The 25,752-nt window shown below is 42.7% G+C and overlaps 1 protein-coding gene across 1 annotated transcript in view; it reads right to left on the minus strand.

The window, feature by feature from the left end:
• LOC138961147 (synaptotagmin-5-like) overlaps positions 1-25,752 on the minus strand; it is a 51,078-nt gene that overhangs the window by 12,378 nt on the left and 12,948 nt on the right. Inside the window, exons 3-5 of the mRNA XM_070332745.1 lie at positions 6,015-6,180; positions 4,738-4,875; positions 1-284 (exon numbers count right to left, since the gene is read on the minus strand). The exon at positions 1-284 is cut by the window's left edge and continues 30 nt beyond it. Of these exons, the coding sequence (XP_070188846.1) occupies positions 1-284; positions 4,738-4,875; positions 6,015-6,180 (588 nt within the window). The remainder of the gene's footprint in view (positions 285-4,737; positions 4,876-6,014; positions 6,181-25,752) is intronic.

A 25,752-nucleotide genomic window follows, 5' to 3' on the forward strand; every position in this document is an offset into this window, starting at 1 on the left:
CTCCACGCTGTTGCTGACGTCCACCTTGCTGAGGTCGATCTCCACCTCCCCGATGGCGCTGTGGCGGGAGAACTTGTCGTAGTCGTACATGTGGAACACCAGCAGCTTCTCGCGCAGCTGCTCGTAGGCCACTGGGAACTTGAAGTACTCGTTATAGTAGGGGTTGGTGGTGCGCCTCTTCACGGACGATTGTCGCACGCGTTCGTCCACCCCGGGTACCAGAGAGATCCGCACGTAGGGGTCGCTGAAGGCACCTATGGACTCCGGTGGAGGCAGGTCTTGAGCTGTAGGGTATAGACAAAAAGATGTTGATGATTTTGTGTAACTATTTGTGTTTTTATTCGTGTTGTTCTTCCACAGACACGACTCTCACAAAAAAATAAACCCAGCCAAGGTACCTATGAACTCCGGCGGAGGTAGGACTTGAGCTGTGGGGTAAAAGACGAGATGTTAAGGACATACAATACCGATACATGCACAGCCTGGAGGCACCTGTGGACTCCGGTGGAGGCAGGTCTTGAGCTGGGGGGTAGACGACGACTAGTTAATGATATATGATACCTATACATGCACAGCCTGAAGGCACCTTAGGACTTCGGTGGAGGCAGGTCTTAAGCTGTTGGGTAAAAGACGAGATATTAATGACATACGATACCGATACATGCACAGCCTGGAGGCACCTTTGGACTCCGGTGGAGGCAGGTCTTAAGCTGCGGGGAAGAAGACGAGATGTTGATGATTTTGTTTGACTGTTTTTTGTTTGTTTGTTTTGTGTGTGTGATAAAAAGGTGTTGTTTTTTTCAACAGACACGACTCCCACACAAAAAAAACACAGGCGGGGGCAGGGTTTAACTGTGGGGTATATTACGAGATGCTCAGTGAATGTCTTTTTTTCTTTTTATTTCTTTCTAATTTATAGGGCTTCTATTGGTCTAACCGTTCTTGCGAATGTGACGAATCTGGGGTATTCACTGTACCTTTATTATAGACGCACACGGCCCGATTTGATCGCAAACGCACCACAGGCAAAAACAAATTGCTGCAGGTGAAAGATTGGTCATTTTTGCATCTACAAACCCCATCATAATTTGAAAAGGAAAAAACCCACTAGGTTTGGTCATTTTTTTTTAGGTAGAACTGCCACCTTAAGTACTACTATAAAGGATGAAAGTCGCTTGTTCATGTCAATGCTTGTTAGTCTCTCAGAAGCCAGGAGACTGGTTCCGAATAACTCTCACTTACTCTATTACACACGTCGTATGCATTTAGAGCGCTTCGAATTCTTTCCCTTTGTTTGTCAGATCTTTAAATAGCGCTCTGCCTCGTTTGTTTACGATTTTCTTTTATTTTGTGAACCCTGGCAACCTTCTGGTTGATTAACCGGACAGAAAAACAAAACAATTCCAGGTCCTTGCGGTGGATGGGAAGAACATCCCTCTGTCAGTGTCTGCCTCTCTTTCTCTGTCCCTCTTTCTCTTTCTCCCCCCCCTCCCCTCCCACCAACTCTCTCATTCTGAAAGGTCAGCAATCACTACAAGCTGAGCAATTCCTGATTAATCATCTCCGCTAGTTAGTCTCGCTTCCGTCGTAGCTAAATTGACAGGCATTGGAGTGACTCGTTCTCGCTGTGCGTCTGTCTGCGAGTGTATGAGTCCGACTGTCTTGGTCCTTATCAATTTGTGTTTCGTATAATGTTCACTATGTATTGTATATTTTGTAAGCGCCTAGGGCTATATTTAGATTAGGCGCACAAATGTTCATAATAATAATAATAATAATAATAATAATTCTTGCGGTCAAAGTGTTGCTAAAATGATGTAAAGAGGAGAGGAAATTGTGAGGAATAGATTGGACGTTGCCTTGGACACACACGGAGCTGCTAATCAACGGACACAAATCGAAGGCATTCAAGACCAACCTGACAGCTACTTCCATGATTAGTTATTGCAGCCTTGACCAAAGGTGCTTCCGGACTTGCAATTAATAAGACTTATATGTCGAGATTAAGTAAAACTTTGTTATGTGTTTATTGTCAGCCACAATGTAATTTTTCATTTTGAGATACTAAAGTAGTATTGTATTTAAACGCCAAGCTGATACTGACTTCCGTGATCAATTAGTGTAGCCATGACCAAAGATGCTCTCAGAATCGCAAGTACTACGACATGTCCACGTTTAAGTAAACGCAACAAATCGAACGCAGCAAAGATCTCAACCATACAGCAATTCCCATGTTTAAATATTGCTTAAATCAAACATACATCATTCAGAAATGATTGAACACAAATTAAAATGTTACGTAAATAATAATGACAAATGCACAGAGATGGGATCAGCAGTCACAAGTCACGTGCTGAGAAACTAAAGGGAACTAACTTCAATCATTTCTGATGATTACTAAGCAGTATAGTTCAGTTTCCCTTGTTTCTTTATTGCAGCCTTGCGTGACTATCAGGTGATTGAGGACCAGCACTACAGCAATAACTAAGGCTTATATATCTACATTAAGTAAACACCACACATAGAAAGGCAGAAAAGATCCCAACCCGATCGTTTCTTCGATGGTTTATTACCACAGCCTTAAGCAAATATGCTTGTGGTCTTGCAACTACCTGCACTGATTTTGTCGACCTCAAATGTATGCTACAAATCGAAGGTACTGGAGGCGAACCTGACTGCAATTTCCATGTTTAATTATTTCAGGGTTATATGCGTGTTTTGCGCCAACGGTTCAGATGAGTTCCGTTTTCATCGTTTCGGTATTGCATCGATTTGCGGGGAAATAGCTCAGTAGTTTGCAGTCTGGCTTCAAAACCAGTTGTCGCTATCGGCGTGGGTTCGATCCCCACGTTCGGCGAGGGATTTGTTTCCCAGTAATGTGTACATACTCTCCTCAGTGTCCAATCAGCCCCGTGTGCACGCATGCGCACGATAAAGAACCCAAGTTCACAGCGAAAGTCTTAGAGCAATTGGAAACATGAATATTCGCATGCAGTAAAATAAAAATAGGGTAGTGCCGTACTGTAGGGTAGCTCGCTTTTCCCAAGAGAGAAAGCAATCCGAATGTCCATGAGGTTAGAGTCACAAGACAATATGAAATCTTACCCTTGTCCTTATTTCCAAAAGGTTTTATCGGACCACTAAATACCTAGACTTATACAACTACGTGAGGTAAACGCCACAACTTGAAGGTATCAAAGACCAGCCCGACAGCGATTTCCATTAATAATGATTGCAGCCTTATATAGGTTTTTTGAGCTTACTGTCAACTTTATTGACAGTTTGATTGTGTCTGTACTGAAGCGTTGGCCAAATGCGCTTGTGAAAATTCAAATACTCACAGATTTACTTATCCGTATTAAGTAAACTCCAAACCCTGATGGCATCAAAGATCAACCCGCCCGCGATTTCCATTCTTAATGTTTTTGCCTTGTACGTGTACGTCGAGCCGACTGTTCAACACTAGTTTTAACGGTAGTCACGTGATCTATGTGAATTAATTCTTTGAACTGAACAGTGTGCCAGATAGCCAAGTTAATTCCCCTAAATGGCAGAGAAAGTCACAATACAATGGCATGAGCATGACACTTTTAGTTTGTGTACCAAAAGCTTTGCACTCATGTTTGTGTGATGGCTTCACATTATGTAAACACCGCAAACCAAAGCCATTGAAGATCAATCCGACAGCGATTTTCAAGATTACCTATAGAGTCCAGTTTCCAATGTGTATGTATTGCATCCTTGACCAAAAGTTGATTGCGGATCAGTACTAGGAAATATGTAGACTTATTTATCTACGTGAAGTAAACGGCACAAATCGAAGGCAGCAAAGACCCCCAACTTGGCAGTAATCACCATGATTAATGATTGTAGCTTTGGCCAAATGTGAGTGAGGATTAGCAGATGCGTAGACTGAGTAATCTACATTGAGTGAACGCTACAAATCGAAGGCAGCAAAAGATCCTCAAGCCGAGAGCATCAGCCATGACTAATTAGTGCAGTCTTATGTACGTCGACCCACTGCTAAGACAAGTCTAGTTTCCATTTTTAGTTGCAGTCTTCTGCAAAAAAGGAGCTTGTGGACTAAGAATTACCCAGAGTTATATGACAAAATTAAGTAACCGCGACAGATGTAAGCCAGCAAAGACTAATACTTTTATAATAATTTCATAATAATTTTATAATAATAACAATAACTAATAATAACTTCCGAGGATATAGGTCGGGCCGTATTGCACCTGTGAGACAAATGATTATTAACTATTATTATCAACTATTATATTATAGATATTAGTAACCCGACAGCGATTCCCATGATTAATTATTTTAACTTACTATGCGCTTGTCGAGTCATCTGTATGGGTGAGAGTCCTAGTTTAATGTCTATGTTAAACCCTGGACCAATAGATGGTGAAAAATACACGGGAGTTTACACGGAAATGCAAGTAACTTGACGAGGACCTTCACATTTAACCGCATTTGACAAGCCAGACAAACCCTTTCGTCTGAACGGGAAAAAAAGCGGCTAACTCCCGAAAAACACCCTTCGGAGATACTAAACCTTGCGAAAGTAAATCAAACATTTTGAGCTTCATTCAATGTAAAGACGAACCAAAGACGTTGCAAAATCGGGAGATTGCCGATAAAACCTCCACACACGATGACAGCAAGCAAGTCAAGCATACAAAAGAGCAAACAAGCATAAGCAATGAAATATCGACTTTCTCCATCACTGACCTTCAATAAGATGAACGACAAGGTCAGACGTGCGGAAGTCATACTTGAGGCGCGTGTGCAGGCGACCTTGACCTCCGTCTAAAGACGCTTGTTGAAGAACGATATCCTTCCTCGGATATAGGTCGGGCCGTATTGCACCTGTGAGACAAATGAGTTCGTATAATCTTTGCTCGTCTCTTCCATTTATGATACATTATTCTGACGTAATGCAGACATGGTTGCAATTCCTCTCATTCAAAAATCAAAGAAACAAGCAATTAGCTCGTCAAACAGACTGTCACACACACAGACACAGACACACAAATATATATACAAACACACACGCAGAAAAATCTACACATACAGAAAAACAGACAGAGAGACACCCAGACAAACACACAAACACTTACGTGTCTATTTGTGAAACAGGTTTATGACACATTTGAGATTTTGTTTTGATCCCAAACACCCAGCCGCCTACCCTCCAATGACCCCCCCCCACACACACACACACATATCCGTTCACTTAAAAAAAACAATTAACGATTGCAAGCTCCTTTCGTAGTTTTTCTTCGACCTTTATACACATCGTGCTCTTTCATCTCGCATCAGTCTAATCACTAGAAACTTTTTTCCAACTCAAGCAGGTCAACATTATTGACCAAATTATACGCGGTATAATGTAGTGTGTGTGTGTGTGTGTGTGTGTGTGTGTGTGTGTGTGTGTGTGTGTGTGTGTGGGTGGGTGGGTGGGTGGGTGTAAGTGAGTGTGTGTATGCAGTTCTGTTAGTTGTTGTGTTTGAATGTACTTAGTATTGAATGAACTCAAACCAAGATATATTCCTGTGTAATGCACGTGGTTGAAATAAAATCTTATGTCTTGTTTCTTATTATCTTTTGATGTCGGTGTGAAACAAAATAAGAACAGAAATAGAGTCAAGCATCAATAAGACTATCTGAATCACCTTAGCTGGAATACAAAGAATAAAACGGAGTCTGCGCTAATGGTCAGACGACACCACCGATAGATATTTAATTCTTAAAAGACTAACAGCAGCGACCGATTTCTCCATTTGTCCGGATTAAATTCTAGCTTTAGAACAGATTCAGTTCTGTTCAGGTCATGCGCCTTATTTGCTATTCAGAATTTAGAAAACAAAAAAATCTCTTTCAGTAACTAATAAAAGCAGACGGGTAGATTCTGGCAGGATTTGTTGTTAATTACCGTTGCAAAACGATTGGAAATAGACCGAAACACAGATCACAGACAAACAGACACAACAAAGGATTAATTTTACCGAAATTTGCCTCGAAAACGAGGCTGTCGACGCTGGCATCGCTGCGCGCGCTGATAGAGGAAGTGTCGTCAGTGGTGTGGTCACTGCGCAGACTCCCCCGGGAGGGAGTGGAGATAGAGGAAGAGCGAGGCTGGACAGCACGTGGTTCTCGCGTTACTTGGATCTCCTGGGAACAAAAGAGAGAAACAAAAAGGTCATTTGGTGTGTGAGAAGTTGAATTAACATTTCTGGGGTGTGAGTCAAGTCAAGTTCAAATTGTATACGTTCTGTTCAGAACTGGGAAAGGTACGAACACAGATAAAGAACACAGAATCAAACAACATTCATTGGGGCCCGGGTAGCTCAGGTAGTAGAGCACTGGACTTGTGATGTGATCGAAAGATCGCTGGTTCGAATCCGGGCCGGGACGGACACGGGTCAACTTTATGTGCAGACCCAGAGACGGTATCCATCTCCCACCCTGCCATAAGTGCAGATGGCTGATACCACCTAAACACGCATACACTTGTGTATCTCATCTAAAGTCGGGTTAAAACCCGGGAACATGCCCCTAATGGCTTTGCGTGAGGGCGTAAAACTTGAATTTCTCAACAACATTCATTGTGCTCTTGAAACACAACCGGCAAGTACAACCATTGGATTATTTTCCACTGTTGAGAAGTTCAGCCGCCAGTCCCGCATCTACAGTAACTGAAGAAAGAAAAGAAAGGAACAAAAGAAAGATAGAAAAAAGAAAGATGAATCCCCACCTCTAATTAATGTAAGGTCGGATTACAAATGAATGTCATTAAAGTTTCATTGACCTTTCCGATCACGTTTTCTCCTTATTCTTCGCGCATTAAGTTACACGTCTGAAACCAATCCTTTTTACCGAGAAAATAATGAACAAGAAAAAATCACAGACAGTGGAAAAAGGTCAGGAAAAACAGCTGTTTATAGCAAACCTATGGAAACAAAGTCAGAAGGAAAGACATAACAGAACAGACAGAACGAAAGCAAGAACAAAATCAGAAAGAAAATAAATAAAGAAAGAAAACAAAAGACAGAAAGAAGAAAGAAAGAAAGAAAGAAATGAAAGAACGAACGAAAGACAAGAAAAAAAGAAAGATAGATAGAAAAGGGACGAGAAAGATGCAAAATATAGAATGTGCGCATAAAACTCGTCATGAAAAATAACATTCAGCGAAATGGTGTTACAGTTATTTTACACAATATTTGGTACAGTAAACATGGTTGAACATGAATTGTCGTCTACACAAATAAACAGCAATAGTCTGTATCGCCCGAAACAAAACCACTCGCTCTCTTCTTCACAAGAAATCGAGCACACAAGTTCACAATTGAAACATTAACAAATCTTGTAAAAAATCAAGACGTCAACTAGTCAATTCACTCATTAGTCAACTCACACATGCACGTAAACATCCATGCATCCATATATATCCATACATATCCATCCATCTCTTTCTCCTGCACTCACTCAGCAACTCATATTTCATCCTGTCCCCCATATTTTATTTACGCTTCATGTTTTCGACCGTTTCAGGCTCAAATCACAAGCACGGGACACAAACAAGCATGAATTCCAACACATGCACATTGATTTAACATCAAATACTTTTCGCTCAAAACCAGGATTTGATCACCCAAAGAACACTTGCGAAAACAGCATACATAAAAAGGTACACACAGTACTTACTGCCAGTGAAACATCTCCATACGTAAACGATTTACATCGCTGTCTTGCTAGTCTCTTGAAAGGCTGCATGTTTGCAAGTTCTGATCCTTTGGGCTATTCTACATGTTGGTAGGAACAAGCAGACTCAGCAGTGAGATTCGTCATTTGTCACACACGAGAACTGCAGAGATCACTGACACACACATCTTGAAGCCATCCCGTCTTTGTATGTTGTTGATTGTGTCTCTGTCCTTTTCGATTTCAGAAAAAAATAGTGTCCACACAGAAAGTGTTACGTTATTCTTCAACGTCCTGCGTATTTTGAGAACGTCAGAAAGTCAGAATCCATCCATGTTGTCGTCGAGTCTGTTTATAAAGACACTTCGTTACAACTGACTTACTTACTGCCCGTTTTGTCGGTTGGCATGTAGAGCAGCAACTTCGTCATAAGACACACTTCAAACAGTTTCACAGGTTACTAAACATCACCCTGATCCTAAACAGTGCCCAGAAGGGCAAGCTGCTTTGAAGTTATCTTGCAACGTTTATATTTATGTACACTAGAACCCAATACGCAGGCAAAAGCAAACTGTGTAATGAAGTTACGTTACCAGAAAATGTACTCTTGTGAGAGGTACATTTACTAACTGTGTGCAGCGTTTAGATTTTTACAGACCAAACGTTTTCTTGCAAAACTCTTCAGTGTACCAATACGTCCCAATCCGACATATTTTGCCTCTTCGTTGTTCGACAACAAAGAGGACAGAAAAAAAGAAGAAGAAATAAACACCACCTTTACCACCGCCACAACACACGCATCATTAACTTAGCACTCCGTCATTATAACGAATGATCCATTCTACTTTAAAACTTATTTTATTTTCGGTACTCTCAATTTGAAAAGAGACAGGGTGACGATTCACACACTGGTGACGATTACACACTGGTGACGATTCACACACAGGTGACGATTACACACTGAACCCTGTGACGAATCAGAATTCACATTCCTCCACAGAAGACGCTGTCAGAGATAATATACGTTCAGCCTCGCAAACCAACAATCCATGATTCATTCATGACACCACAATAACCTCAAAGCCAAAGAAATGAAAGACAAGGGCAGGCGAACTTAACCAAGCACGAAAAAAGCCCCCGGAAACATGACATCATTGCTCCTTCTGGCTAGGATGGGACACAAAGAATACCCTTTAAAAGCATTTCGACCTTTGCTTGCTAGTGCAAACGATACGTCAGACGCAAAAGAACCTCTAGTCAGCGCTGATCTCTTCCTACTGTGGTCAAGGAAGCACAATGTCATTGCGGTCAATTATGCACTGCTGCAGGAAAGCCAGTCGCACGCTGCAGCTAATGCATCTGCAGTGTTCGGGCGCCAAGACAAGTTATGGTGTGATTTTGTTCCCGGGAAATTCTGTAGTATACTGTAAGCGGGTTAATTTTTTTCCGAGTGATAGAGCAGACTTTTTTTTTCTCGGTTATTGTTGTTGGTGTTTACGAAACCTAAAGGCCAACTCTGCCTCGCCGTCTCATATCGTGTCAGGCTTTTGCATGGGATAAGACTATCCGTTCACTTGGTCACATATCAAAAATGAACAGCCTGGGTGCTCTTTGCGCACAGTGGTCATTTTGTTTCACATATTTAATTTCGTCAAAGGCACTGGTGCCTTTTTCGGAAATTGATTCATCAAAAAATCCCAACCCACCAGAACAAGCAGTCGGGGTGTTGATTTTGAGTGTGTGACCAAGCAGAGGGATGGTCTGATCCCATGTAAACGCCTGACCAGATCAGAGACGGTGAGGCGAACTGTTTCACGAGGCAGAATCGGCCTCAAGCAAATCGCCAAATAAAAATAACTGCATTCCTTACTATCGGACTCATACAATATATCGACGACACGATAGCCCTAACCAGTACAGGCTGCAAGCAAACACTGTTTGAGCACGGACAATACGATGTTTGGGATGGACGGCTCTGGTACAATGTGTACGTGGCCAAATCGTCTACAGCTTGCAACTGCTGGCTTTGTCTACAGGCACGTGTCACTGGGTGCATGGTCACGTGGTGAGGCGGGCAAAAGCAATACTCTTGTGTACTTACAGTTGTACTGCATAATTAGTTCTTCTTCTTCTTCAGCGTTCGACGATGGCTGTGTCTAGATTCTTTGGCCCGTGATGTTGACGAAGTGGGCTGTCATTTCCAGGTGCATAATTAGTGAAAGCACACCCCAGCCAGAGGCCCCGCCCATCTTGTGACGAGTTTCTTGGGTTTTGCCTTGCTCACTTGCTTGCCACTGAAGTCATCACAACCGTTCTGCAGATACTGCTCCCTGGTGCAAAATCAGCTAGGACTTTCGTCTCCATCCCCATCCACACGACATATGATTGTCCTAATTCCTATTGTGCAAGATTATAACAAGCTGCAGACATCTGAGAAAATCAGGTCTTAAAAACGACGGAGTCTTAAAGTAGGGGTATATTTACAGAGGATATGAACAGACAAGCTGAGAAAACGACGTCTTAAAAGAGAGGGAGTCTTAAACTGGGGGTCTTAAAATGGGGGTTCAACTTGTAGAACAATCAATTGATGCAGTCGTCCATACATGCCTGGAATAGCTGTCAAACTGCTAATCGTCGAGTCCAAAAATCAAAGAAACAAACAACTCAATAACAAACCAACCAAAATAGAACGTTCCAGACGAAGGTTATTATTTTGTCCTCTCAACACCCAAATTTCAACACCTTCCCCGTATCGCTCCCGTTATCTTCTCACCCCACCCCTAAACCATACACAAGTAATGTTTGAACAATGAAGTACAGCAGTTACCCAGATATAACAAACTAATAAAACACGAGGTAAAACAAGCAAAGAAACAAACTCATTCACAGAAACAGTTAAGTTATCCGCCCGAAGATGCCCTAGCTGCCATGTGCCAGCACCACAGTTTCATTTCAGCCTTTTCCCTTTGTCACACATTTCGTCCCCTTTTCTTTCTACCGCTCCATCTTCCAGCACCCCCCCCCCCCCCCCCGGATCCATTCATTCCCGGAAACCCATGTCACTTGTGAAATGCACCCCATTCGACTGTCAATTGTTATCGAGAGGAACCCGGCAGTGAACAGACTAGGGGCCAGCAAGAGATGTGGGGGAATGCTTCAGGAATGGGAGCAAAAGTCGAGCAACATAGCTGAAAATAAATCGCTTTTCTCCATGTCGCAGATCCAACCTCTTTTGTGTATAAAACGGACTTTTCTAGTACAGTTCGTGCAAGGAGGAATCTACACAAAGGATTACACAAGATTTTGCCTTCAAAATCAAGACAAAACAAAAACAATAAAAACAACTGCATTTTCTTTTTGGAAGATCTCATGCCCTCACAACATCATATATCGTCATTCTAAAACTGTCCCACTTTTTTGCCACGTCATCCTCTTCCTCCAACCTTTTCAACGCCTTCCCCCCCACACGTACCCGACATCCCTTCCACAGCATTTCGCTTTAACCCTAACCCCCATCTACCTCCATTTCCGGAAACCCTTGTCATTTGTGAACGTTACCTCATTTGAAGTGCTGTTCACGTGACCAATTTACTGCCAATTTCCAACCAACTGTAACTGGTTGGAAGTCGCTCAGAAGTTGCTGAGACCACTTCGGCGAAAAGTCTGCCATATAAACAGTTCCGACGATTTAGTCCCCATTTAGCATCGACTTGAAAACTCAGATCTCCTGCCTTCCTTCCCTCTCCCATTTTCGAAGCATCTCACTTTTTGACCCGAATCCCTCTTCTTCCTTTGTTCCCGGAAGCCATTGTCACTTTTGAATTTCAAATCACCTCAGTAAAACTCTTTCTCGTTATCCCCTCTCCCCTTCCAAGAAAACATATATTAGGACAGCAACGTGAGGAATGCGTCAGGAGTGGAATAAAGAACTCGTCCAATATGGCTGAAAATAGATGGCGTTTCTCTGGGTCTCGCATCCATTCTCTTCGCCCTGGGCGACAGTGCCCGGATGTCTGCTGGGAGGCGGAAGAAGCATTAGAGAGCATCGGAATTTGATCTGTTTTTTTGTTTGGGGCCGATACTTTGTTTTATGTTTGTGCTTTTTATTTGTTGGGGTATGCAAACGAGGCTGTTTAGTTTGTGTTTTGACTTTAGGTGGATAGTTGTCCCCCTCATGTTGGTATATTTTGTGATTGTTAGTATTTGTGTTTGCTAATGAGGAGTGATGGACTTGTGTGTACACCGGGACACGAGTGGTGACATGGCTTGATGTGGAACGACTAAAGGAATTCTCAGCGCGTATTTTTAACCATGAGATTTCAAAATGAGATTAAATTAAGCAAGAGGTTTATAAAACATCTCATCAGTACCCCAGGATAGCCTGCATCAGTGGGTTTGTTTTACTTCATAAATATTCTTCTGCAACCTTCTGTATCTAACCTTGATACAAAGCAATAAAAACTGATTTAAAAGAGTAAACCGCGAGAAAAGAAACCCTGAGAATATGATCAATGCTTGCTCGGTCTCGCGTGACCCCTTTGATGCTCGAGACAAAAAGCAATAATAAACAAACAGCAAAGTTATCAATAATGCCGACCATACACTACAAATTCCTTTACCATTTGAGCAAATCCACATTACTGGAAACCTACAGTGGTACATGAACAGCTTGACCGACGCTATTTGGAACCATCTTCGTTTTGCACCACTATAGAAAACACTGGTTTAAATTCTATCCTTTAAACTGTGAGAACATAGATAACAGTAACACGAAATCTTGTTGTTGTTGCTGTTGTTGTAAATAAATAAACAAAGTGACGAGGGTTTAACGAAAACGTGTACCCAATCCCGTGCATGCCCAAATATATTGTTTTACTATTTTATTGCCCCATTGTTAGGGTATTTGGGTGGCTCCCTCCCAGTGGAAAGCGAGAAACAGCAAGAGTCGCGCTACCCAGAAATGTAATTAACCCCCAGCACTCCAGGCAGAATAATCGAGGTTTCTTAAACAGTGCTGACACGAGAGTGGGACATATATACCGTATTTAAATCTGCACATAAAGTTGACCTGTGTCCGTCACAGTCTGGATTCGAACCCACGAACCAAAGATCGCCAGTCTCGTGCTCTACCAACTGAACTATTAGTCCATTTCGGAGAAGGAGAAGGCTTACACTAGTAAACAGACATAATATATAGCATTTTCAAACAAAAAGGTTAGGAAATATCAATCGTCAAACAAACAGAAAAAACTAAACTAATGTCAAGTATTTTCATTGATACGGTCTTGTTCAACAAACCCTGACAAATAGCATAACAAAACCCCTGAGACCTAACATATGTTTCACACAAAATCCCCAGAGAAAACATGACACATTTCTCAGCACAGCTCATCATTTTCTAATCTTGTTGCATTCCGGAAACAGCTTGTCCACCCCTCTCTAACACATACCCCCCCTCCCCCTACACGGGTTACCCAACTCATCATCCCCTCTATCCTCCCCTACTCCACCACCACCACCATACGCCATGTCCCCTCGAGCGACCTTCACCCCTTTTTCTGTCCCTTCTCAGAATTTCAATTCCGGTATCGATCCGAACATTTCAGTGCCCCTTAGGGAATGCAGCCGCGCGCGTTATGTTTATCGATCTTTTGGGTTGAACATACACAGTTAGGTCCAGGACAGGGTGACAAATAGCAATCTCAGCTATAAGACACGGATTTTGATGACGACAACCCGAGTGTTGTGCGGACGGCGAGGCTTGGATTTCCGCGAAATGTCTGGCGAAATGTGTATAATCACAAAAAACGATGGTCTTTTTTCACCATGCCCGGGCCTAAACTGTGTATCATCCCCATCACCAAAACTTCCCCCCCCCCCCCTTCCCCCTGCTCCATCCCCTCGCGTTATGTATATCGATCTTTTGGAGCGAAACACACAGTTTTGGCCAGAACAGGGTGTAAAAACATTTTATGTTTAGACATGGATTATTCCGATGATGACAAACAGTAAACGAATTTTGGCGGTACGTTATAAACAACGACGGGCCACGGCACGAGGGCATTCGTTTAGGCCCCCCGTCACACGGCTCTACGTCCTTACGAAGACCATGCCGATCACTCCGATCTGAACAAAGTTATTAAATAGCCGACAAAATCTAGCACATGACAAATTTAAAAAGAACCACTAGATTACGACTGTACTGCCCCACGACCGGGCTACGCTTGTTATGTGCAGGAAGAGCGCGCAGCTTCCCGATGTAGCAGATCCCACCCCGACCAAACCACGCTCATGGAGATCCTCCCACGTTTGGCCCACGATGGGCCACGCTCTCGGACACTTTTCCATCGTAGAAGAAGCGGCGTCTATGTGTGACTGGGGTTTTAACGGCCATGTGTGTTATTTTTTTTTTTATCGAACACAGGCGGCCGCTGATCGTAAAAGAGAGAGAAGATTCAACAACGCGATCACTGAGCTATTTTCTGTACGCGTCTGCAGAAATGTTACAGACATGCAGTACTATATTGCTAAAATTATATCCCACACAAAAACGAAAATCGAACAAACAATATTGTGACAGATTGACTAGTATAACGATTCTTAATGTACAGATTTAGCATTTTGAAAGCAGTTTGTTTTTCGAGTTACACACTGTGTACACTCAATTTTGTTTTAAATCGTAGCAGTTTCTCGAATTACAAGTTTGATATATTGGTGAATTAAAAGATGTTTCAACTGCTGCACGTTGTACGGATGCACGACACACACTGGATATGTTTTCAACAATTAAGGATCTGAATAATTGCAATAGAAGGCAAAGTCAAAGTGTCACGATCAAAACCAGACAAAGAGTTGATTCCTTCTTTGTCTGTTGTTTTTATGTGATTGTACAAGTCAAATCTGCCCTGCTGACCACCTCTGGATAACGACATACTGCCCACTAACACCACCTCAAAGAATACCTGACGAGTATTTTTTTTACATATACAATTTCACTTTTTCAGAGTCGCAAGCTGGCTTTATTATCTAATACAAACTAAATAGCGTTATACAAAATAATTAGCATTATACAACCAAATCGCATTGCATTATACAAACTAAAAAGCATGTATATTTACACATAAACACGTCTTCACGCAGAGACGGAGAGGAGGGAGTGGAGTGGGGGAGGGAGTGGAGTGGGGGGATCGGGAGTGGAATGCGGAAGGAGAGGAGGTAGGGAGGGAAGACGAATTTCGATTTCTCCTTTGACTCCGGAAAGACATGATTTTCGCAACACTAGTTAACCATCCTTTTACCACTCTGTCATGTCGGAGCTCCCTTTTGCGTGTCTGGGAATGATGGGTAACAAAACGCATATAAACGTAGCAAGAGCAAGCTAAGGGCATTGGAATAGTTCCTTCCCTGACTGTACGCTCGTACATCCTCCTCATTACCATGCGAACTGTCCTTTCCATTATAACGCTGCGCAAAGTTTTACAAGGGACACGTACAACCTAAGCTAGAAAAATAAAGTTACACCATTTATTTACCATTTAAAGTTTAGATTCATCGAAGACGATATCCTATAATTTACCAGATATTACTTAGAACACAAGCCAATTCGATTCAAGTACTGCTCTCTTGATTTGGAAGAGGTAACGATTGCTTTTTTGAGGTAGGGAGACAAATAGAGAGAGTGAGAGTGAGAATGAGAGAGATAGAGACACAGACACACAGAGACAGAGAGTGATGCAACAAGAAAAAGTCACACACACACACACCGCACACGCACACTGACACACACACACACACACACACACACACACACACACACACACACACACCTAACGCAAGCGCACGCGTGACAGGGCAAAGGCTTTCTGACAGGGGGTTCTTTCCCCGTAAGGCCCAACTAATTCTATTTCTAGATAGGATGTCTTGAACCCTGCATAGTGCATTGCCCTCCAGCTCACCAAGACTGCGTCATCAGGAAGGATGATCGCAGAGCCTCCGTCTTTTTGTAGGATAAACCGAGAACAGCAATGATCATACTTTTTCTCATAAAATCAAGAACACTTTCATTGTTTCAATGATACTTTCTGGTAGATCAGATCTGGCCAGGGTTTTCGGATTCGTTGATCCATACAGTAAAACACATGTCAAAAACTAACAGCGTTTTCTGGTTCCCGAGTAATTTTGCAAGTTCAAAAAGGTGTCAGTTACGAAATTAATATTCATTTTAAGACGAAAACAAAACCAAGCTACAGATCTTTAAACATGAAACCCTGGTCGAATTTTATAGGGATTCACAAAGAGGTTTAACGAGATAAACGAAGAATGCATATTTGCCTCTCCAAGCATAGACAAGTTAAGTTTGTGCTATGCGCTGTCTGCCTAACCGGAGCAGAACGTTTTTGTTAAAAAAAAGTTTTAGTTTTTACTTTTTGTTAGAACACATTTTTGTTACGCTTTTCAATTAACTTCTTAGAAATACATATAGAAAAGAAGGTTGAATATAAATCGGACGGGTTGTGTCCAAGTTACGTGGGAAGCTCAAACAAGAGTAATTAGTTCAAGAAGCTACGCGATACCCTTTTTAATCAGGGAAGTGTGCGACATACGCAATTCTAAGAAAAGTTACTTGAAACAAAGACACACACATCCCTAAGGGGCAAAATATATCTGCGCAGAGTCAGCGGCGCTGCGTGCTGCAATAGGGATTATGACGAGTACTTGGCCTGTTTTCTTTTCACGCAACGTGTAGCGGGCTGGGAAAAAAAAAGAATCACCCCTATAATCTGCAGTGCGTCGTCTGACCTGCTGGCGTTACATAGGTGAACGCCAGGCCTAAGGTTTTTATTTTCGGGAGGTGGAATGGAATTGCGTTGCACGCAACTGATAAAGTTTGGTTCGATCTGTTGTCAAAGTGCAAAGCAATTACGAGAACATTTGCTTGAAAAACACACCGATGCAACCCTAAGGTTTTTACGAGATGGAGATATCTCAGTTTAATGAAGCTGCACGCAAATTCGTAAGTGGGTTCGATCTGATGACAGAAAAAAAGAAGTTACTTCTTGAACGTTGAAGTAAACAGCTTCTAAAGGAACATTCCTTCTCACGTAAAAACATAATTTGGTTAACCATCCCAAATTTTAGCCATGCCTTTGGAAGGGATATGACTATGCCTCCAATACGACACATACCAAAAGTCAAAAGACTGGACACTTTCTTTGCTGAATTGGAATTTTTGAATGAATGTATTTCTTAAAAAGCCATCAAGATATCCCCATCCTACACGAAAAGCCTCCAGATGTTGATTTGGTATTGTCCAGGTGGGAAGATGGTCTTGTCCCATGTAAAGCCTGGATTTTACACGTGTAAAAGCCTGGTCAGATATATTTACTCGTGTAAAAGCATGGCAAGTTCTATTTACCAATGTAAAAGTCTAGCCAGACCTATCAACCCATGTAAAAGCCTGGTCAGATCTATTTACCAAGGATACAGTCCAGCTAGATCTATAAACCCAAGTCAACGCCTGACCAGATTGAGGATAATGAGCCGAAACGTTTATACGGAAAAAAAACGTCCCTTTAAAGGATTTTACCCCCTCCCCTTTTTTGAGAGGGGATGGGGGGGGGGGGGGGGTGAGACCAAAGCGGAAAGATGATGCAACTATATCATAAAATTCGGAGCGATCTATTATTTACACAAAAGCAAATACCTCCTCTGGGTAGGACAAAGCCTTCAAGAGAAGAGTGCGTGGTCTTCCTTTGCAAGCGATCTGATACAAAACACGACACAAAATCCATAACGGAAAGGGTCAAAGCCAAGTCAAGTCTCCATCTGTCGGTGATCTCACAGCTTCCACTTTGGGGTTCTTAACAGAACCATAAAACACGACTTTGTCTTAAAAGCAAGACGGGCGAGTGCTCAAAGGACTAGGTTTCGCGATTATCAGCTTCCATGTTGCTGTCATGTTCTCTCTCTCTCTCTCTCTCTCTCTCTCTCTCTCTCTCTCTCTCTCTCTCTCTCTCTCTCTCTCTCTCTCTCTCTCTCCCTCTCTCTTTACCTTATTTATTTGCATTGTGTATGTTTTATGCTCTAACAATCACATCCTTACTTATTTCGATTGTATGCACGAATGTCATTTGTCTGAAAATTGTCAAAATCAATCCATTGATTAGTACAATAAAACACCCATACAACCCCCCCCCTCTCTCTCTCTCTCTCTCTCTCTCTCTCTCTCTCTCTCTCTCTCTCTCTCTCTCTCTCTCTCTCTCTCTCTCTCTCTCTCTCTCTCTCTCTCTCTCTCTTCGCCTTATTAATTTGCATTGCACGAATGTCTTTTGTCTGAATATTGTCAAAATCAAGCCATTGATTAGTACAAGAAAACACCCATACAACCCACTCTCTCTCTCTTTCTATTTTTATCTTCAACATGCAAGCGATCACGTTAAAGACCACAGACGTGTCCAGGCTTGTACACGGTACAGGAGCCCCCTCCAGATTGAAGACATGCCCAAACAACAACCTGGCTGCCTTCTGTACACACTTAGATTGTTTTGTTGCATCGATTGCGCAAGTGACACCAATGTTGATCCGCTGAACCATGTCAGCAAATGGTTCCTATGTTGCACATTATACAGCCACGTTGTTGATATTTAGAAAGCGTCCAGGTGAAAGGATGCCCCTATTCACCTTGTGTCTGAAAACGCCTCCGCGCGGAGGGGTTTTGCAGCCAGCGCAGTGAGGATAAAGAGGGAACCTTTTCTCGGCTCGCGCGCTAGCAAGCAGGATTTATTCTCCCCTCTGCTTCTTTCTCTCTGTAAACGTGTAGGGCTAGTTATTTTTCGGTAACTTACCCAACAACCAAAATCACTTACCCAACAACGGGCCTGAATCCTCGATAGCTCACAGGTTGATGAGCTAGACTTTGAGGGAACTACTTTAGCGATTGAAAAGTTCCGAACGCTCTAATGTACGAAATATACATCTCTAGACCAAACGATACAAACATACTGCATTTAAACTAGCAATTACAGACTTGAACACATTAATCTCCATATAAAATCCATGAGTTTGGTTGTTTTTTTAAATCCAAATCTAACGATCAGTGCAGAGAAACTCGCTTTAGATCTCTTATGAGTGCAAGCAAACTCCCAAGGCAAGTAACTCTCGTACTCTGTCTAGCGACAAGAGTAGTTCCCCTTTCACATTTTCTGAACTGAGTTGCTTGGACAGAAAACTGCATTCCGACGGTTAGTTTTCGACAATATTTCATTTTATAAACAGATCACACGCAACCACATGCACACATTTAATCAATTTAAAGAACATACAGCGGTTTCATACACTATTTTGCCCCAGAAAACTGAACTTCATACAGTTTTTAACGTTGGAACACGGGTGCAAAAGTTCGTCTGCTAGTCCCATTCGAAGAAAGAACATATCCTAAGCGATACCAAAACATGAACAGAATACACACTATATGCTTTTATCACCACAGCAGAATAATACCATAACTGTGTACTTGAATTTAGTCCCAAACAGGGAAACTGACAAGAAGTGTTAACAGAATTGAATGATTTTCCCTGAACTATACTACCGCGCATTATTCAATCGCCTGCGCAGGTAGACTGGTTGAGTGATAGGATTCGATCAAACTTTCGCACAAAAACTCCTCTTTTCTTTGAATAACTGAAGAAAGGAGGAATAAAGAGGTTACATACCTCGTCTCAGTGATTATTACAAATAATGGTCTCAGTTCGCGGTCATGAAAAAGCTCGCTGAAGCTCGCATTTTTCATGATCCGCTAACTTCGACCATTATTTTTAATAATCACTGAGACTCGGCATGTAACCTCTACGTCTCTATACTGTATTCCATGCGAAAGCCGGAGCAGATATGAGATGGTGACCCGACTATCTTACATGGGAGAGACTGTGCCATTTACGTATTAACGACTGCTAAAGGGACTCGCTTTCGTAATTAACGGCTTTTATGTTGCTGTCTTGTCTTCCGATTGTTTTCTCCTTCTTTGAAGCTGAAAGACAGCTGATAACGCTGGGCAAAGTCAATTTCACGAGGTAAACATTCTCTGTATTTGCATTTAAACATCTTTTTATGCGTTTTCTTTGCGTTTTTTCTTCATTTACTTTTACAGATTATTATTGTCTTGCCGATAGTTTTTGGCATTGACCTCTCAAGAGGTAAACATTCACGTCAGATGCGTAAAAACATCGTTGTCGGTATTTTCTTGCCCATTTTTCTTTTTCTACTTCCATTTTACGGATATTGTCTTGTAGATGATAGTGTCCAACGTTATTTACACGAAGTAAACACTCCCTTCAGCTACATACACATCTTTTCAGTATTTTTGTTGCCACTGTTTTCTTCTACGTTACGGATGTATTGTCATGCCGATAGTATTTAGCAATTTTTTTTCTCGCTAGGTAAACATTCATATCGGTTTTCAGTATTTTCTTTGCGATTTTTCTTATTCTATCGGACAAATATTGATTTTTCGGTGATATTGGGCACGTTGTTATCACGAGGTGAACATTCCCTTTAGTTACATACATACCTTTTTTAGGTATTTTGTTTGCCACCAGTTTACTTTTACTTGAAGCCAGATATCAATTGGGCGAAGTGACGGACGCAGTGGCGGGGTAGTAAGACGTCGGCCTCTTAATCGGAAGGTCGTGAGTTCGAATCACGGCCGCGGCCGCCTGGTGGGTTAAGGGTGGAGATGTTTCCGATCTCCCAGGTCAACGTATGTGCAGACCTGCTAGTGCCTTATCCCCCTTCGTGTATACACGCAAGCACAAGACGAAGTGCGCACGGAAAAGATCCTGTAATCCATGTCAGAGTTCGGTGGGTTATAGAAACACGAAAATACCCAGCATGCTTCCCCCGAAATCGGCGTATGCTGCCTGAATGGCGGGGTAAAAACGGTCATACACGTCAAAACCCACTCATGCAAAAACATGAGTGAACGTGGGAGTTTCAGCCCATGAACGGAGAAGAAGAAGAATTGGGCAAAGTCGGCTTCGCGAAGACTACTCCACGAAGCTCGCTGCACGAAGCTTTGGCACTGTATCATTGGTCAAAGGACTTCGCGAATTATTAGCAAAGTCAACTTGGGGCGACCGGCACGGTTGGCCTAGTGGTAAGGCGTCCGCCCCGTGATCGGGAGGTCGTGGGTTCGAACCCCGGCCGGGTCATACCTAAGACTTTAAAATTGGCAATCTAGTGGCTGCTCCGCCTGGCGTCTGGCATTATGGGGTTAGTGCTAGGACTGGTTGGTCCGGTGTCAGAATAATGTGACTGGGTGAGACATGAAGCCTGTGCTGCGACTTCTGTCTTGTGTGTGGCGCACGTTATATGTCAAAGCAGCACCGCCCTGATATGGCCCTTCGTGGTCGGCTGGGCGTTAAGCAAACAAACAAACAAACAAACAAATAAACAAACAAACTTGGGGCGCAGTTAAGGAAGACATGATCGGTTATTGTCTTGATCATATTGGGAACAGTTTTTTTTCTTTTCACGAGCTACATATTTATGTCAGGTTTATACACGTCCTTTTCAATATTTGTGTTCAACCTCTCGGAATGTTTTGAACACGCACATTGAATACAACCCAAACGCGTCCTCGTTCTGATACTGTGCTTCAAAAGGATTAAACGACTACAGCGAATTTGGTATCAAATAATTGCGCTAAGTTTGAAATTGAGCGGGTATAGATTTTTTACGGCCTTGTGCTTTCTTCCTTGTTTTATAACGTAAAATAAAAAGAAGAAAACAATTGATCACAATGTCGCTGTTAGCAAGCTTAAGGCACTGTAATTGATCAAAATGTTATTGCCCGTTGCGTGAACCTGAGACACACAGGTCTGAGTTCAGCGTTAGCAAATGTGTCCATTGTCTGACATGATCTTAACCGACATCCTGATCCTCTGAATACACTCGTCATTCACTAAGACGTCTCTTTATCTGCTTTAATTAATTATTTTTACCGACCATACACATTCGAGAGCACCAATTTCTCACTGCACATACATGCACACTGGAAAGCGTAATTATTGTATTTTAAAAGAGTACTTACAGTCTAATATGTTCATCCACATTCTCCTATTTCTGTGGTTAGGTCAAGGAAATTTTTTTTTACGGCTGAGGTTAGATGTATGGGATTTCTTTCTTTTTTTATTTTCATCGATGTAATAATTGTCACATCGTATGAAAATTAGGGTCGCTTATTTCCAGTGGAACGCTAGCAGCAACAGAGTCGCGCTACCCAGGTAAGTGCGTGTGTTGGTGTATTTAGCCACCTGCACTTTAGTCAGAATGACCAAGGTAATTTACGCGACACAGTGGTGACACGGGGTGGGACATGCATACCGTCCCAGAATCTGCACACAAAGACGACCCGTGTCCGGCCCGGTGTAACACGAAATTTTTACTCCACGAAAAATTTACTCCGGAGTAAATATTTCGTACGAAATTCTTACTCCGAGTACACTTTTCGTACGAGAAAAGAACTCCCCAAGGCACGAAAAAATTACTCCCTCCACGAAATTTTTACTCCCCATTTTTTTTACTTCCAGTAAAAATCTCGTACGCAAAAATGGGATGCGGGCGAAGGGATAATGCCAATAAGTGATCTCGCGCACACGAATGTCGCGCTACCCTCCTTCCACCCCTTCCACCACCAAGACTAACAGGGGACAAGGGAGTAAAAATGTCGTACACCTGGCATGGGAAGTTAAATTGCTCGTGTTGGGGTGAAGTAATTTATTCGTTATTTATTCGTCAGGGGAGTAACATTTTTGAAGGAAATGTTTACTCGGAACTCACCTGTTGTGGGGAGTAATTTTCTCGTGCAATGGGGGAGTGCTTTTTTCGTAAAGGGAGTAAGTTTTTCGTACGAAATGTTTACTCCGGAGTAAAAATCTCGTGGGAGTAATTTTCTCGTGTTACACCGGCCCGGATTCGAACCCTTGACCCGGGGATCACAAGACCTGTATTCGTACCGGGCCCCCAAAATACAGACAGCTAGGAAGACATAACTTCGATTTTCCTTTTTGTTTTCATTCCCATTTGGATGTGCAACGGAAAATAGTTCCGAGAAAAACAAACAAACTAAACAGCCGTTGAGGTTTTTCCCACTAAAGCACAACTGGAAGGCAAACACATTATTACTCTTGTGCTTGATTTGTAGTCGCACTCAGACGGTACTCTAACCGCGCGGAAAGCTGATAGTTGCGGAGTACATGGGGATTGGATCGCGAGATTGATTCGGAAGTACAACAACAACAACCACAGCAGTACACTGTTAGTACATACCATTAGTATGTTTGATCTTAATGGCGCTCTTTGAGTTTGAGAAGGTATGACGATGGAAATAAATGACAGGAGGAAAGACTTCGTTATCTTTGTTTATCAAACTATTAGAACTCTTTCTTTGTCTTCTATTTTTGTGTATCTCCTCTGTGTCTTTTCTCTTATTACTGCAATGTTTTTTTCTTCTGGCTTTTGAATTTGGAATGCTTATCTGATAAAAGCTGTATGCTACTGTCGTCGAGGAAAACATTATTATCTCTACTGTTTCCATCATTTTTGTCCACGAAGCCACCACGAGTTGCTCTCTTTCAACTCCATTAGTCATTGGCCTAAATTAGCGTGACACGTGTCCTGAGCATCACCCGGACAATGCCAAAGGCGACATCTCAGCGACAATCTTTCCGTCTACAGTCGTAGAGTACAACATCATGTTTCTACTGTGTCCAGGTTTCAGTTTATGGAGCCATGAGTTGCTCTTCGACTACAATCGCCCTTGCCTTAAAATGGCGCGACACTTTCTCTCAGCACCATCCGGCCACTTCCAAAAGGGCGACAACTTAGCGACACTCTTTCTGTCTACTGTCATCGAGGAAAACATTATTATCTAAATTATTATCATCTATTATCTGTTTCCAACTGTTAAATCTACGAAGCCACCATGCTCTTCTTCAACTCAACCAGTCCTTTTCCTAAAATGGCGTGAAACTCGTCATAAGCATCACCCTGATAATTCCAATGGCTAACATCTGAGCGACAATCTTTACGTCTACCGTCGTAGAGTCCAACATGATGTTTTCCTCTGTTTCCAGGTTTCAGGTTATGACCATGAGTTGCTCTTCAACCACAGTTGTTCTAGGGCCATGACCTAACATGGCGCAACACTTGCTCTCAGCAACATCCTACCACTCCTAAAGGGCGACATCTTAGCGACACCCTCTCCGTCTACCGTCGTGGAGAATAACATTTTTATCCAGTTGCTCTTCAACTCCAGTTGTCCTTGACCTAAAATGGCGCGACACTTGCTCTCAGCATCACCCTGTCACTTCCAAGGGCGACAACTCCGCGACGCTCGTTCTGCCCTCTGTCGTAGAGTACTACTAACTTTGCCCCATTACAGGAACAGGCACTCGACCAAGTGAGGTGCCACATTGGGTCTGTGGGAAGCAGACACGATTGCCAAGCTTCGCTGAGCAATTAGGAGATTACTTTGGGTTGGGAATGTCTAAGGGCAGTCTTCTCTGGACTAGTAGTCTTAGGGCAGGAATAGGACAGCGTTGTGGTCGAAGTTTCTGTGGTCTCGGGGACGAATTAAGGCTACAACAAATCACTTGGTCGATGATCGAGGCTCAAGCTAGAGCAGTGTTCTTCCGAATGTTCTAGCCCAGTAAAATTTGAATCTTTTCATTTCTTTTTTTCCCGAACTGCACACAGCTATGATATTATGTTAGTTTGTTTCCCTTCAGCTAAAATATTCTGTTCTCAGAATGTTTATAATCCACGACAAAACCCAACAGATATATTATATACTAGATGAATACCCGCTTCGCCGGGTACCCGGCTTCGCCGGGAAGAAGTAGAGCCGAATACCCGGCTTGGGTACCCGGCTTCGCGATTGACGCCACACGAAGGAAGGGAGATAAACGCGCAAAACACTGGAGAAGATAAGGAAGAGTTACTGGGAATGGATGTACAGAAAAACCAAAATCGGTTCAGCGCTGCGCGCTGAGAGCACGTGTTGAAAATTTTCATCGACCAGATTGTGTTTTGGGTCTACCTGAATATGCCCACCAAATTTGAAGCAGATCCATCGAGAACTTTGGCCGTGCATCGCGAAGTGACCGACAGACAGACAGACAGACAGACAGACACAAGCCGTATATAGATATAGATAGATAGGATCAATATGTGACCCTCCACCACGGAATGAGTCGCATGTCACCTCGCGCGGTTCTGCGCGAGGCTTATTATAAGTCCGGGGGGTGTCTGGTAACAGTGTGAGGGTCACCTTAGTCACAGGCTTATAACTCGAACAGTTTTCGCTCTTTTCGAAAACGGTTTTCACTACTGGATAGAGCATAAAAAACTCGTTAGGAAAATGTAAAGATATAAAAATCATGCAAAGGTGACATGCGACTCATTCCGTGGTGGAGGGTCACATATTTTAAATACTTTGAGCCAAACGGAGACATAAATGCAATACGGTTTCTCGGTCTTCGTAATTCATGTCGCAGTCAAAGATTACGTTCTACAGCAACCCACGACCTTCCGGCCGAGAGGACAATTTTGTTTGTTTGTTTGTTTAACGCCCAGCCGACCACGAAGGGCCATATCAGGGCGGTGCTGCTTTGACATATAACGTGCGCCACACACAAGACAGAAGTCGCAGCACAGGCTTCATCATGTCTCATCCAGTCACATTATTCTGACATCGGACCAACCAGTCCTAGCACTAACCCCATAATGCCAGACGCCAGGCGGAGCAGCCACTAGATTGCCAATTTTAAAGTCTTAGGTATGACCCGGCCGGGGTTCGAACCCACGACCTCCCGATCACGGGGCGGACGCCTTACCACTAGGCCAACCGTGCTGGTCCGAGAGGACAAACAAACTAAGATTCCAGAAAACTAATGCACTCACATTATCAAAAGGGAAAAGCTTTTTCGAATATTGCACCGATTATTCATTTTGAAGTCAGACGTTCACACACTCTGATGTAGAGTT

The sequence above is a fragment of the Littorina saxatilis genome, linkage group LG3, assembly GCF_037325665.1.
Source record: "Littorina saxatilis isolate snail1 linkage group LG3, US_GU_Lsax_2.0, whole genome shotgun sequence".
Lineage (NCBI taxonomy): Eukaryota > Metazoa > Mollusca > Gastropoda > Littorinimorpha > Littorinidae > Littorina > Littorina saxatilis.